Source organism: Zeus faber, assembly GCF_960531495.2.
Source record: "Zeus faber genome assembly, chromosome: 4".
In the NCBI taxonomy this organism is placed as follows: Eukaryota; Metazoa; Chordata; class Actinopteri; order Zeiformes; family Zeidae; genus Zeus; species Zeus faber.
The window spans coordinates 4261317-4276319 of NC_137191.1; the positions used below are offsets into that span (position 1 = coordinate 4261317).

The 15003-nt window shown below is 44.6% G+C and overlaps 2 protein-coding genes across 2 annotated transcripts in view; both read left to right on the forward strand.

Annotated features, from left to right (window-relative positions):
* Nucleotides 1-611: 611 nt before the first annotated feature.
* LOC307229387 (dynein axonemal light chain 4) lies at nucleotides 612-3766 on the forward strand. The gene is made up of 4 exons (XM_079999387.1): nucleotides 612-678; nucleotides 1290-1380; nucleotides 3335-3418; nucleotides 3539-3766. Exons 2-4 carry the CDS (start codon nucleotides 1309-1311, stop codon nucleotides 3701-3703), a joined length of 321 nt encoding a protein of 106 aa, XP_079855513.1. The 5' UTR covers nucleotides 612-678; nucleotides 1290-1308; the 3' UTR covers nucleotides 3704-3766.
* Nucleotides 3767-10950: 7184 nt separating this feature from the next.
* fam20cl (family with sequence similarity 20 member C, like) overlaps nucleotides 10951-15003 on the forward strand; it is a gene marked incomplete at both ends in the record, with an annotated part of 46820 nt that continues 42767 nt past the window's right edge. The window contains 5 exons of the mRNA XM_079998883.1: nucleotides 10951-11031; nucleotides 11143-11369; nucleotides 12772-12947; nucleotides 14282-14360; nucleotides 14761-14853. Of these exons, the coding sequence (XP_079855009.1) occupies nucleotides 10951-11031; nucleotides 11143-11369; nucleotides 12772-12947; nucleotides 14282-14360; nucleotides 14761-14853 (656 nt within the window). The remainder of the gene's footprint in view (nucleotides 11032-11142; nucleotides 11370-12771; nucleotides 12948-14281; nucleotides 14361-14760; nucleotides 14854-15003) is intronic.

The following is a 15003-nucleotide window of genomic DNA, read 5'->3' on the forward strand; positions in this document are numbered from 1 at the left end:
ATCTATCTATCTATCTATCTATCTATCTATCTATCTATCTATCTATCTATCTATCTATCTATCTATCTATCTATCTATCTATCTATCTATCTATCTATCTATCTATCTACCTACCTACCTGTCTGTCTATCTATCTATCTATCTATCTATCTATCTATCTATCTATCTATCTATCTATCTATCTATCTGCCTGCCTGCCTGTTGCCTGCCTGCCTGCCTGCCTGTCTGTCTGTCTGTCTGTCTGTCTGTCTGTATATCTATCTATCTGCCTGTCTATCTATCTGCCTGCCTGTGTGTCTGTCTGTCTGTCTGCCTGTCTGCCTGTCTGTCTGTCTATCTATCTATCTATCTATCTATCTATCTATCTATCTATCTATCTGCCTGCCTGCCTGTTGCCTGCCTGCCTGCCTGCCTGTCTGTCTGTCTGTCTGTCTGTATATCTATCTATCTGCCTGTCTATCTATCTGCCTGCCTGTGTGTCTGTCTGTCTGTCTGCCTGTCTGCCTGTCTGTCTGTCTGTCTGTCTGTATTGTCCCTTCTCACTTTCCGTCGCCGTTTCAGTTGAATGACATCACCACAGACCAATCGCGGCGAGCTGTGGTGTAGGGGGCGGGGCTCTGGCGGCATCTCGTTTGTTTCCTTAACAACCGGACAAGCGGCGAAATAAACGAACGGCAGGTACAGAAAACAACAACTAACACGCGTTATACTGAGGACGAGCAGCCGAACGCATCGAGAAACGCTCACGGGGTCGTGGAAACGTACGAAAGTGCGGCGCGGACACCCACTCGAAGTGTGTATTGGTGGCTAACTAGCTAATGCTAACTGGAGTTCAAGCTCGAAATCGAACGTAACATGTCATTTACCAAGACGTCAAACTAAGTCGACGTTGAGCAACGCAGGGAGGCTGCTCTGCGCGCTGCCCAGACCACAGATAATGCTGTGTTGTAAACATCATAAACCCCTTTACTCTCTATAGCTTCCATTAGCTGTCTACCATTAGCCAACTGAAGTTAGCAGACACCATTTTTTGTAATAAGGTAATATTCAGTCCCGTAACTAAGCAACGTTGCTATGTTGATATTTATCTATGTATGTGACATCAACTGATCTTGAATGTTGAGTATAGTGACAGCATTAAACCAGTGAATCCCCTTGATGTCTGTTATGATGTGATGCTCCAGGTCCTGTGGTTGGTGTCTTATGTTGTGTTGTAATGATATGATTTGATGATTCAGGTTCTGGGGTTGATCTCTGTTATGTTGTGTTGTTGTGATGTGATGCTGCAGGTCCTGGAATCGAGTCGGGATGGCAGACACAGGGGACAGCAAGAATGAGGAGGCCGATTACAGGAGGCTTTTCAGTTTTCCACTCATCAGGGTAGGACGTTTTGCAAGACACTGAAATTCCTGGGAAACTTGGAATTTAGTTAGTTGTGTAGTGTCTTTTTCTAGGCATGGAAAAGTGATGAAGTACGGCCTAATTGTACCAAAAGGTCGTGGTGAATAGGAATTGTCCAAGAAAGCTTTTTTTCTGTGCGCAATGAAATAATTTTTCAGCCAAAATAGAATGGATATGTGTGTAATACCATGGTATCGTGTGTATATGTAGAGAGTACAAGTAATTTAGCTTTCCTGGGAACTCTATGTCTGGCTGAATAGAGCTCTCAGCTTGAAGTTGGCCAGAGCTACCCTGCGACTTTCTGAGGTCCGAAAGTTCAGCATGTACAGGATGTTGAGGGTTGTCCCACCCCAACAAAACTGACATAGGGTGTCACACAGTGTCCACACATCCAGTTGCATGCGGCTCTTTTATGACTAGTTGCGTTTTTTTAAAGTGTTATTTAAAATGAAATAACAAAATTATACAGGAGTATTTCAATACATTGTCTGCAGTATTGAAAACTGAATTTCCGTTTAGACACATCAACCAATGACGGCATTTGAGAGAGGGCATCTATAGGGATCTGTTTCCTGGTCGTTGTCAATGATCTGTTAAATAAGTGCTGGTTTTACCAGGTTTCACCTGGTTTCCACTGGCAATTTTATTAAGAATTGTTCGTATTTAATTATATTCTTACCGTATAAGTAATAACCCGGAGCTGCAACTTCTCACCGGACCAACTGTGCCACACAAGACCACCGTGTCCAAATCCTCCATCGGCTTCCTCACTACAAGCACCGCAAAAGCCTCCATGCAATTAATCCATATAAAAAACTACTTTTATATCAATCCACAGTTTTTATTCAAGCCTTTTAACTTAATTTAAGTGGGATTTTCCAGAGATTTTCCACCGCTGCAGCGCAAAAACCCCGGCAGGCGCAGGAGACATGCACAGTACCTTCGGGTTTGCCTTCTACCGTAGTCCATGTGAATGCAGTGCAACCTTCTCTAGCTCTGTTTGCAGTGTGTGAAAAAATCTGTGTGACAGCGGGAAAACGTTCTTAGCAAGAAGCTGGTAATAAAAACGTAGTCATAATAATATGGTAATGATAATAAATTGCAATTATTGCTTACATAATTTATTAATAAGATATTACTCGTAGCCTTATTTTAAAATGCATAATTGTTTGATGGAGGAAAGGGATGTCTCAGAAATTCGGCTCTTGCGAAAATATAACTACTGGCGTAGACAGAGAACCCGAGCCGATGCTGCGTTTAATGGAAACTTGGAAAACCGTAACTCGTGCTGCATTTCACAAAACCCCGAAAACTATAGTCGGTCATAGAAGGCGTTTCCGCACGGCAAGTAGTTTGAAGAGCCTCTGAAGGTATCGTCCCTTTCTTTTGTGTCCGCACTGCATGAACCAGGAAGGATCATAACTGTTAAAACACCGTTCTTCAGGGACATCAAGGATGTAAGTCCACGGTGAATGAGCCAATGAAGCACCGGTTACCGACATACTTAAAAACATGTTTAAAACGTTACAATAACCGACACAAATAATAATAATAATAATAATAATAATAATAATAATAATAATATTGTTATTATTATTGTTATTATTATTATTATTGATGTTATTATTATTACTGATTTTATTATTGTTGTTGTTGTTGTTGCTGTTGTTGTTGTTGTTGTTGTTGTTGTCGTTATTATTGTTGTTATTTTCAAACTGTTTAGCTTTTTTTTAGGCTAATCATCTATAAAAAACGGCCAAATCCTCACTACGACAAATTCCTCCTCAATGTAAATGCGCCCGGTGGAATAAACTCATTCTGATTCTAATTCTGATCCCTGTCTTGATTGTTGAATGAATTAATGGGATGTGCGTCGTTGAGAGAGTGTGTGTCGGTGTGACGACCAAACGTTGTTGTTTTTTTTTGTCTCCAGCACACAGACATGCCGGAGGAAATGCGCGTTGAGACGATGGAGCTATGTGTGACGGCCTGTGAGAAGTTTGCCACCAACAACGAGGTGAGTTGTGGTTTCGATGACGTTGGGAATGTCTCCTTCATCGTCTATCGTCTCCCCGGCAAGAAAAATATGAAGTGCTATGTTTGGGCCCCCTGGTGATCCGTGCCGCCCCTCTCTCAGAGTGCAGCGAAAATGATCAAGGAGTCCATGGATAAGAAGTTTGGCAGCTCGTGGCACGTGGTGATCGGCGAGGGCTTCGGGTTCGAGGTGACGCACGAGGTCAAGAACCTTCTCTACATGTTCTTCGGCGGCAGTCTGGCGGTGTGCGTGTGGAAGTGCTCCTAGCACCCCCCACACCCCACCCCCGATCCTCCCTCACCGGGGGCGGCCGAGGCCCTGCGTGGACCCAGACAGGTCGGCGGAAATGTGGAAAGTGAACCGGGTCACCTCCAGATTTGGACACGTTTCTTACGAGGGCGAAAGCGAGGGAAAGGAGGGACGGTGGTTCGGTGCCGTCGCGGATATAGCCGCAGGCCGCCTGTAGCCGTAGCTTCGCTGCACCGCTTTCAAACAACACGGCTGAGGGTGGCGGTCGCGTTGCACGGCGTAGGCCATTTTAACCGCCAAATTTCAGACTTTAAATTGAGTGCAAATGTTTTCTACACCTAAGGAGGGAGAGGAACACCAGCCACCAGCTGAACGCCAGTCAGTTCTGCTTCTTAAGTGTTTTTTTTTTGTTGGTTTTTTTTTGTACCTCCACACGAGACTGAGCTTGTTTACATGCACACTAATAGATCACTGGCTTCAACAGTATTTGAAGCCTTCAAATGTACAGCGTTAGGCCCCCGGTCACACCGGGAATTGGCTCTGGTTCCTGCAACTATAAAACCTAAGAAAACATAATTCAACCATTTTATTTCTCCCCCGACGCAAACCTTGTTGTTTGTTTTGTGTGACAACCAATGCACCAGCTACGCTGAACAGTGTAAGATAGGATTGTTTGACGCGGCTGATGCGTTGGCTTTCTCTGGTTTGGGACGGCCCCTTCCGAGGGCATCACGGTCGGAATCGCTTCCATTGGAAGGACTCGAATCCGGTGCAAAGTGTTGCCGTCACAAACGCTGGCGTGATCAGGACTTGAAGAATGATGGTGATGGTAAAACCTCCCTGTAGGTTTTTGCTGTTGTGGACGAAAGGTGGAGTCAAGAAGCTCGTTCCTTCGACTGATGTGGCAGACGGAAGCAGGGAAGAGCTCATGTATGCAATTCACGATGTATGTTTTCGATGTGTGTTTTCTATATACTGTATACGTACATATAAAAATGAGGAAATAGCACCGGTCAGTCATATCCTCCTGAAGGGGAAGCTCCTTCCGTTGCCATTCTCCTCCAGCCTCCCTGGACCAGCCGTGCATCTTCGATGCGTGTGGGAGGCAGCGTCTTACCAGGACACACTAATCTGGACAGTGTTTGCAGGCTCCATCCGTTTTACATCACAACCACTCCGATTACCCAAACTGAACTACGCCTTTCAGCACCACCGCTCAAATAATCAGATTATGGCCTTAAACCGACTAAGTTTGAGTTATTATTAGTGTGCATGTAAGTGGGATCGCTTTGGCCGGCGACCGCCCGTCACTCATCTCAAATGGACACTTAGCAATTCAAATGTAGAATTCTAGGGCTGGGGATTGGGAAGGATCTCACAACACCATTTATACATTTTTATTATACGCAAAGGGTCACAACTCAATGAATATCAATTTAGTCCAATATTGATGATATTGCTCACAATACAATTCTATATCGATGTATTGACATGTCATACACGCAACTTTTCAGTTTAACATCTGACGTACATTGCAAAAAAAACAATTCACCCTTGCATATATGTTTACGATATAGAAATATGGTTCGGTAAGTTTCAAGTATCAACATCAGATACAGAGAAATTGAAACAGAAACTTGAATTTTTTTTTTGTTTTGTTTTTTTTAACCCAGCCCTCGTACCTTCTGTTCTATCGATCGCCTTCATTCATTGTTTTTATTATTATGATGTTATGACGATGAATTACTCTGCACCTGCGAGCACCTCCTTCCCTCTCCAGAGTTCTGTAGCCGTCCAGGGTCTCCCACGTCCTTTTTCCACATTTCTCTTCAGGGACTGTGTGCACGTGTGTGAATGTCTGTGTGTGCTGGACACACACAGGGGTTGTTTTTTTTGGGGGGGGGGGGTTAAAAACAAATCAGTTGCTGTCCTCAGCTGTTTCTTTTTGTGCAAGCTCGAAATTTCCACGCCGTGCGTTACGTTACGTTGCTTCACTCTCCCTCCGTCTCACTTTAAAAATGACTAGGTTTTTGAAATAAGATTTTTAACATTATTATTTTTTTTTTTTTACATGTAAATATTTTGATACAACTTGCAGGGGGTGTTTTCAAAAAAAGTCCACTTTTCTGTGTTTTTTATTTTTTTTATTTTATTTTTTCTCCTCTTGGGACAACAAAGGGCTCCGACCCTGGAGCCACACGACAATAAAACAGCGTTCCTTCCCTGAAGAGGCATTTAGGACTCAATCTCCGAGCAGCGTCGACCTCTGGGATGATATGACGGGTGTGAGGTTTACTTTCTGTTATTGTTTTTTCAACGTTGACGCCAGTTTTTAATGATCCAATGGAACGGACCTATATGCGTGAACTGGACTGATCTGATTGTACAATAAAGTTTTTGGGGGCTGTGATTCAATGATGTCTTTGCGTCGCGGTTTCTTGAAAAAGCAACGGTTGTGAGGTCACCGATGTCGGAGACGAAACGCGCATCAGGTTTGATCACCCTGGTACCGACAAACATTTCCTTCGACCGTTAAGCATTTCTCGTTTTATTCTTCATCATTTCTATCTGAATTTGTTCAAAATGTTGCGTTTGCAAACGTGTGGGAAGGCGTCGGGCTGATGGAGCTTCAACTCACAATGACTTACCTTCCATCAACCTCGTCTTGACAAACCTCATATTATCCACATTATGCCCCAGTACATTTGTAGTTCCACTAATATACTCATTATACTGTAGTTATATGAACCAATCATCCTCAAATACTGTCTATGTTGAATGAAATCCCACTGAGACAACATTTAGATTAAACGTTGTGCTTTATTAGTGCAGAGCATTTTGGAAGAATGGTGAAAGCCTCTTATTCACGCCTGTGCGTTAAATGGGGAGTGAAGCTTTTGAAAGGGATTTCTGTGTGACTGATACAATCTTAAGCAACTGAAGCGAAACCATTAGTCGTGTGTTTTCTGCCGGAAAGGGATGTGTGGACTGATGAGGAGAGACGCGGCGGTTTAAAGGACAGGTTTGCTGGGTTTTTTTTTCACCCTTATTCAAATGTTGGTTCCCATAATTTCTCATAGCACAAGCAGGCTGAACACTTTTGAGAAACTTGCCACTCGGCTTCTCACTGTGCTTCAGTGCAGTTCAATGGGGCAAATGTGGAAGCCTTGAAAAAATGGGAAAGTTACAGTCACACGTGTCACATTTCCAATAACTAATATAATTTTTTTGTTAAATACTCAATGAATTCCTGCGTTACATCCAGAGCCTAAAGTTGGCTTCAGAAGGTTTCCAGTAGGAAGCTATGCAACTTCCTGTTTCTAGTCTCATATGTTATCGTGGATGTAGCCGAAAGAGCTTGATTTGTAGAAAGCAAGTCAATAAAACCCTTAAAAACCTGATCAAATGCACTGCGAGCACTTTGTTATCGTATAACATATAAACACTGCCTGACTATATTGTGAGCTTCCCGTCAAAAAAAAAATTTGGGCTTAAATGTTTTTGGCCTATTGGACTGAACTTAAGCATAGTGCAGAGCTGCAGCAGAGTGATCGTGAAGCATTCAGTGAAGTCGTTGCTATGAACAGTTATAAATGATGGGAACCAACGTTTAAATAAGGCCTAAAGTAGAAAAATAGCAAACACGTGGTTTGAGAAACACAACGACTTTCTAACGTATTCCTTTCGGTACAGCAGACCTGAAAACAACATGGACTGTTGACTGATCCTCTGAACACAAGGTCCTGGTGCCATGTTTACCGTGCGGCATGACCCTGCAGAGCAACTCGCCCTCGGCTGCTCTCACTAACCTCTAGCCCTGTTTTCTATCCATCCCAGTCGGACTCATCAGCAAAAATAGAAAAAGCTGATATTTCTTACGCGTCTCTTACAAATTCCACATTTTACTGTAGTTGCTTCAGTGTTTAAAATATTTGTGTTTTTTTCTCTTTGCACCCCATCTACACTGACACTCAATCGACAATGATGGTTTCCTTATTATTATAGACTTGGAATCACTTGGATTCCAGTGACATGAACAAACTCATCTCTAAGCTGGAAGCCTATTTTTTCAAATGTTGTCATCAGTCATCTGTTTTCTGTTCTCTGCAATTATGCTCACAATCCCACAGTCGGTCTAGTGTCAATAAACAGGCTCTCGTCCTCCCCTGTCGGATCTCATTCATTATTCACCTCAGATGCTCTTTATATAACTCCTCCCTATCACTGTGTCGGGTTAAAATATTCATACACCGCCCGCGGAGTCAAATTGAGAACTCTGGCAAGTGGCATTTCCAAATCTCAGAACTAAAAATAAAGAATATCAACCTGTTCGAGCATTAAGAAGTAAAAACCCGCTGGGAAGCCTGTGGTTTTCCGGGGCAGTTTGAGGGAAGCAGCTGCATAGAGTGAGTTCAGTTCCCATAATACTGCTGTGACAGGAGGAAATTCACTCCAAATTGGACTTCTGCGCTGGGATTCTGGCTGCGATGGAGCTGTCGAATAGAAAAAGCTCAATATTTCCCGACTGTTGATCTCCCGAGTGCAGTTTTGGGAGCGTAAGAGCCTTAACTTGATGTTTTCCAGTTTTCAAAGCTCATCGCTGTATCTTAGCAACCATCTCACCGCTGGCAGAGACAGAGATTGGCCTGTCCCTGAGCGTGTGTGTGTGTGTGTGTGTGTGTGTGTGTGTACGTAGGAGAGAGTGAGAGAGAGAAAGAAACAATATGAATTTCAGTGTATGGGGGTGACTGTAAGAGTTGAACCATCAACCCCAAACCACCCAATTTGACGGTCAGAGATCCAGTACTAGACAGATGATGGATGGAAGAGATTTTAGGTTCAGCCACCCAACCATCGCCCCGACACGACGATGGGTCAAGTTAGAGAAAAAAACAAAAGAGCGAGAGGGTGAGACGGGAGTACGCTCAGCAAAAGACGGGGCAGAGGGGAGGGATGACGATGAATCTTTCATCCGCCAGGCAGGGAGACAGCTTTTTTCGATCGAGAGATGATGAAACGTGATCCAATATTCATGTGTCGGTTGCGCATGTGCGCGCAGGGGAAGGGCGGAGGATGTGTACTGCATGTGAAACCGGGCAGGGCCGTCTCCTCGTGCCCCGATGGGTCTCGCCGCGTGCGCGTGGTTGGTCCGTGCGCGCATGTGGAGCCGCTTCCACAAGTCCCTCCTCCCACCTGAAGCCAACTCCCCCCCCAGAATAAAGTGAAGGAACCTTCATCGGGTAAATATTTGCCCGATGTAGATAAATACACGTCGATGAATGACTCTGCTCCTTTGATGAGCGCTGTCGTCTTTTGACGACAACGCCGCTTTATTCAGTAAATGTAATGAATACTGTGGTGTGGAGATGGGATGGTTTGAGCAGCCACACCTGACCTGGATCTAGGTGAATGGGATCAGGGTGGCTGCATGCTTGTTGCTCGTTGGTTGGGCTAACGAGCGGCAGGTTAAAACCCCCATCACCACACACACTCAGGATAGGAGCCCTGTCATGACATGTTATGCAAGTCTGCCGATCCTCACTCGCGTTTCGGTCGCCATTCAACGTACTTGCATAAGTCGTAGAGGACATTGCACGAAAGCTGAGAAGAATGAAAAAGCGCAGGGATGGAAAGCTATATGGAAAGCAGGACTCAAAGTCGCGCCCATTCGACGCTTTCATTCCCGCTGCCGCCCACACCACCTTTCTGTCGATGAATCTATGACCTCGTCCAGTGAGAGTAGCCACGCTTGCATTTCTATACATTTAAAATAAAGAGGAAAAAAAGCGTTTCTGGAGAGGGAGGTTCATCAAACAAACTGCGTCTGGTTCCCACGACAGAACACACAGACCAAGTGTGAGACTGTGTCCGGTGTGGGTGTGGTCACGTTAAAGGGCTGTTTCTACAGTCTGTGGACGCGTCCGCATCTACAGTACGTGCAAATATCCCAAGACATGCACTGATTACTAGTCCTTGTGTCCCTTTGTGTGCCCTTAAATCCCCTAAAACCCGCGCATCAACTTCGGCCTCGCCTAAGAGAGAAGCCACGGCGGCTCCGTAGGGAATTTCCCTGAGGCCCGTCCAAAGTCTCTGCATTAAAAGGCTGAATATTCAGCTGCTGCTTTATAAAAGCCTCCAACAGACTCCAGATGAGCTGAGCGCACGATGGCTCTTCATCTTCAAATGAAATCCCGAATTTTTTTGTTTTTTCTCTCTTTTTGGGTCGTGTCGGTGCACCCTGCCATGCCCCCCGATCCCCGAGGAGGACTGGAGGATACAATTAAAATACCGAGAGGGCATCGAACATGAAAAGACGAAACACACATGAACCTCTGAAGGACTGTGAAGTAGTCATCACACTGACTTTTACAAGTGTTTGCCAAGTTGGCAACCATGCCTAAAGGTTCCCAAATTGTAATAATTTTAGAATTGAGTTTTATTGATCCTTTATATTTATAATCCATGTTACAATATTAAGAGAGTGATATCAAGAAAGGGAAACATTAATCAACAAATTTGTCGAGCCCTGGACAATGCCTTATTTGGGTTTAATAGTCAGTGTTAACATTGTTGGAAACCCTTTATCTCAATTCCCCAACGTTCCTGCCTTGAAGGTCTACGTCAACCGACTCATTTCTTTAATTCAGGCCAAAGTTGTATCGTCACGTTTGAGGAAAAGTCCAGCGGAATGACAGACGAGCAAACTTCCTGAGGCCTAGTTAAACAGATGACACGCACGCAGGCCGATCCTCCCTCCAGATCACCGTAACCTGGCACAGCTCCCGCCCAGAGTCCGGCGACACCATTTAGGAGGAAGGACGAGCCGGTGGACCAAGGGCGGCAGGAGACAGGAGCGCGTTGGTGTCACGAGGAAAGCCCAAAGAGGACTTGGTGGTGCACGTTGATCAGACAGCCTTGGGCTTAAAAAAGGTGTGTATCTGGAAGTTGGGGTCTTCCTTTTCGTTTGGATGCCTGAGGTGTTGCAAAGGCAGCGACTGAGGAACAGCAGCTGGTGTTGACTGCACCTCTGACATCTCATAAACTGTTGATAAGGTTTTTAATTCTAGTCTATCCAGAAGGACTGCATATGGTGAAGGCTCATCTTCAAGTTCACTAACGAATGGACCCGTTTCGACCCTTTTCACCCCCGAAGGTTTTTTGATGCTATCAATCAACTCTTCTCTTTTCCTCCACCCTCCAACCCCAATCCTCCTATTCGCCTTGTCCCCATCTCTTCCCCTTTCTCTCTGCTACGCCTCAGCGGGATGAGGTGGGGCCTCCGCACTCGTTCCAGGACAATCTGTCTGTCCCTGGCTGTCGCCACGCTCCTCCTCCACCTCCTGCTGGCGCTGCACTCTCTCTCCACCTTCCAGTCGCTGTGCGACCGCCCCACCCGGGCGGCGGGGCCCGAGAGTCTCCCGAGGGTCCCGGCGCAAACCAACTCCACCGCCCCCGAGGCGGGGCAACCAGCCGCACCTGCCGGAGGTCGTCCAAGAGCGGTTTCTGCCGTCAGGAGCGCAGCCGAGGCGGGTCGCGACCGCCCCGGCGGCGCTGGGATGTCCAAGCTGGAGGCGCTGTTTAGCCACCCGCTCTACACCCTGCCAAGCCCCCCGATCCCCGAGGAGGACTGGCTGCTCAAAGCCAAACCCAAGGTCAAGGCCAGCGAGAAGAGCTCCCTGATGTGGTGAGTTCATTACATGGAGAGAGAGAGAGAGAGAGAGAGCGAGAGAGAGAGAGAGAGAGAGAGAGAGAGAGAGAGAGAGAGAGAGAGAGAGAGAGAGAGAGAGACAAACAGACAGACAGAGGGAGAGAGAGACCTCAAAAAACTGGTCGGTACGAATGCTGTTAATTATATATGTGTATGTGTCCTCATTCTCATTTTAGTGTGTCAGGGACCAAGTCAGAAGATGGAGAAGCCCCCAAAAAGTATTTGCAGAACTAGGATGTGTATCAAAGGGGATGAGGGAAACATTTACAAAACTCTGAATAAATAAAGGCAGAACACAAAACAAACTCACCCAAACATAAAAACAACTGACGTATCAGACCATGACAAAGGGAACATACCAGCAAAACTAAGATGGATTAAAGGAGGGGTGGGAGACAAACATCACAAATAAAATGATTTAAGACTTAATATTATTTGACAGATGATATACTAAAAAATCTACATCAGTGTTGAAATAAATACAAAATAATTATAAAACCCCTGTTTATGTAGAAGAGGCATTGTTATACATATAAGAATGAACCATTCCCACCGCACATGAGGTGATACTCCTTTCCAGCAGGCAAGATGGCCGCCAACAGCAGGAGCGACATGGAGAAAACCACGATTTGAATTACTGGGGGGATTGGGTGCGTCTGACCCCCCCACCTCCCCCAAGAGAGGTAAAAAAAAAAAAAAAAAAAAAAAAAAAAGTGGAACGTGCCATCACGCTGAGCCTCGCAGCTCAGATCAGAGCCATCTTTTTCAAAAACAAAGCAAATAAAAACAGTGTTTTTTTTATTGTAGATTTATTTATTTTCCTACTTTCTCAGTTACTGTTTGCCACTGTCACGGTGTGCTTGATTCGATTTGTTTGGGGAGGATCACATTTCTAAAACATTTCTCAAACTAAATTATTTTCAGTATAATTTTTTTTCCCAGATTTTTATTAATTCATTCATAAGGTTTTATAAGGGGGTCTGAATATGAAACTATTCATATTTTCCAAACATGAAACACTTAAATAAGGCACAAAAGGCAAAAAGTTTTGTAGCCTGAAATAAAAAACATTGAGGTGGTAAAACCTACGTCATGTGGTCTATACAACTAAAAAAGTGGAGTTATTTATGTTAACCTTATCAACTTCAATCAAAAAATATATATTTTCTTATTTATATTTTAGTAAATAATTTTGCAGCCAAATGTTCAGTCAAAGTCTCTCCTATTCATACGCTTATTCAACTTAAAGGCAGAGTCCTTTTTTCTCCATGCACCATCCATGGACCTCAGCTCCCCAGGACCACCGCCTCCACCTCCACCTCCACCCCGCCCCACCTTCCACGCCACCCTCTCAGCTCCGTCTCCCCCCCCCCCGCAGGGTGAGTGCGAGCCAGGAGAACTACGAGGATGTCAAGTGGAACAGCAGCAGCGACAGCCACCCGCCGTGGCTGCGCTTCCACCTGGGCGTCTCCCGCTGGCAGCTCTACCCCGCCCAGGACCCCAACATGGAGGCTCTGCTGCAGCAGCTGGCCACACACCGCATCGTCAGCACAGGTTCACACACACACACACACACACACACACACACACACACACACACACACACACACACACGCACGCACGTACACACATGTACACAGACACGCACGCACACACGCATGGCAAAATCCTGTGTGCAGTTGCAGAAGTAATACTCAGACCATTTACTCAAGCAAAAATACAAATAGCAAGAAACAAAATGACTCTTAATTTAAACTCTTAACTCTTAATAACTCTTAAAAGTTAGAGTGAAAGTACCCAAATTATATTTCTACTTAAGAAGTATTTAAGTACTTGCTCCTAAATGTACTAATGTAAGTATTAAAAGTAAGTACTTGTCATATATAGTGCTCTGATATAACTATAAGTATATAAGTATACTTAATAAAGTAAAACTGTACAATAGCTTTTCTTCTGAAGATGATGCTCATGCAGATCTATATTATTATTACAATAAAATAAATGACAGTACATAGATTACAGATTAAAGATTACAAAAGAAAATAGCAGAGATGTTGTCATACTCATTGACAAGGATACGGAACTGACCAATCATAGATGAGCAGTTTAACAGATTCAGTCTCTGATTGTGATTTAGCTTGTTGGTGACATAATATAAATATGAATCCACATTTTTGATAAAAGTAGTGGACAAAAGTCTGAAGAACCGAAACACAGATACTGAAACAGATACTTAAAAAAGTGACTTAAGTAAAGTAACAGATTACACGTTACAGTACTTAGTTACTTCCCACCACTGCCAGTGTGTGAAAATTTCTTTGTTTGTTTGCCTTTGGTCCCTCGCTATAATTTGTTAACGCTGTGCTATGAATAATTTCATGACAACAGCTGTTAGTTTCCCCAATGTGCATCTTATCTCCATGCACACTGAGTTGGAGCTGCGGGGCCCCAGGGGCCCCCGCTACAATAACGGTGATAACATGTAACAGGTCAAACACAGGCCAGCGAAGACTGGCGTCTTTCATTTTGTCAATCATTGATGTTTCTTTACACAGCCCCGAGGCTCGAGCATCTGAAATGTGTGCGTGTGTTTGTGTGTGTTTGTGTGCCTGTGTGTGCCTGTTTGTGCCTGTGTGTGCCTGTGTGTGTATGTGTGTGTGTGTGTGTGTGTGTGTGTGTGTGTGTGTGTGTGTGTTTGTCGAATGAGGCGGGGTGGTGTTTACAAAAAAATCAATTTAACCGTGCTACGCCTTGGCAGTGACGCACAAGCTTCACACACACGTGTGTGTGTGTGTGTGTGTGCGCGCACTCGTTCTCTATAAGTGATGATGGTGTGCCATGCCGCACGCAGCGTTGCCATGGTGACATTTCTTTGCGCTGTATTCCAGTGCAGAAGTCCGGTGGGACGCAGCTGAAGCTGGTGATGTCATTTCCAAACTACGGACAAGCCATGTTCAAACCCATGAAGTGAGTCAGCAGCTTTTTAAGACAAATCCTACCTTGATTTAAGACGGATTTCTGGACAAACCGTGACCCCCTTGTTCAATAAAGTATCACAGGTAAAAGTACAAAGGTATAAAGTATAATTTATTTGCTACAAACGAAATATACGGAGAAATAATAAAATCTGACAAAACCTTTATGTTAAAGGCCTGAAGAACTAGAATTTAAGACTGTGATGATTTTTCAGGTCTACTATTCGTACGACTGAATTCAAGACATTTCAAAGGACGTTCAGCTGAAATCATTAATATTTATAATTATCATGGCGACAAAACGGGACAACTGAAACAGCTTTGCTTCATGCCATCGTTGGCGCCTGTGTGCATCTGTGAATATTAGTGTGTGAAGTGTGTTCTCTCATCAGGCAAGAGAGAGATGAAGAGACCAAGGAGGACCTCTACTACTTCTCAGACTTTGAGCGACACAACGCAGAGATCGCCGCCTTTCACCTGGACAGGTAACACAGGCGCAGGGGAGTGGTCGAACAGCAGACCACATTTATACACGTCGCCTGACTCCAGGTCCAATTCTCTCTTCCACTTCTCCACCTTAAATGGCTTTCTGTCTGCCCTCCGCCCACCCGTCTCTCTCTCTCTCTCTCTCTCTC

Excerpts from the sequence above, each read along its gene's own strand:
- LOC307229387 (XM_079999387.1), top strand. The coding sequence starts at position 1,309 with ATGGCAGACACAGGGGACAGCAAGAATGAGGAGGCCGATTACAGGAGG. Across the intron at positions 1,381-3,334 it reads TCAGTTTTCCACTCATCAGG|CACACAGACATGCCGGAGGA; the intron begins GTAGGACGTTTT and ends TTTTGTCTCCAG. Across the intron at positions 3,419-3,538 it reads AGTTTGCCACCAACAACGAG|AGTGCAGCGAAAATGATCAA; the intron begins GTGAGTTGTGGT and ends CCCCTCTCTCAG.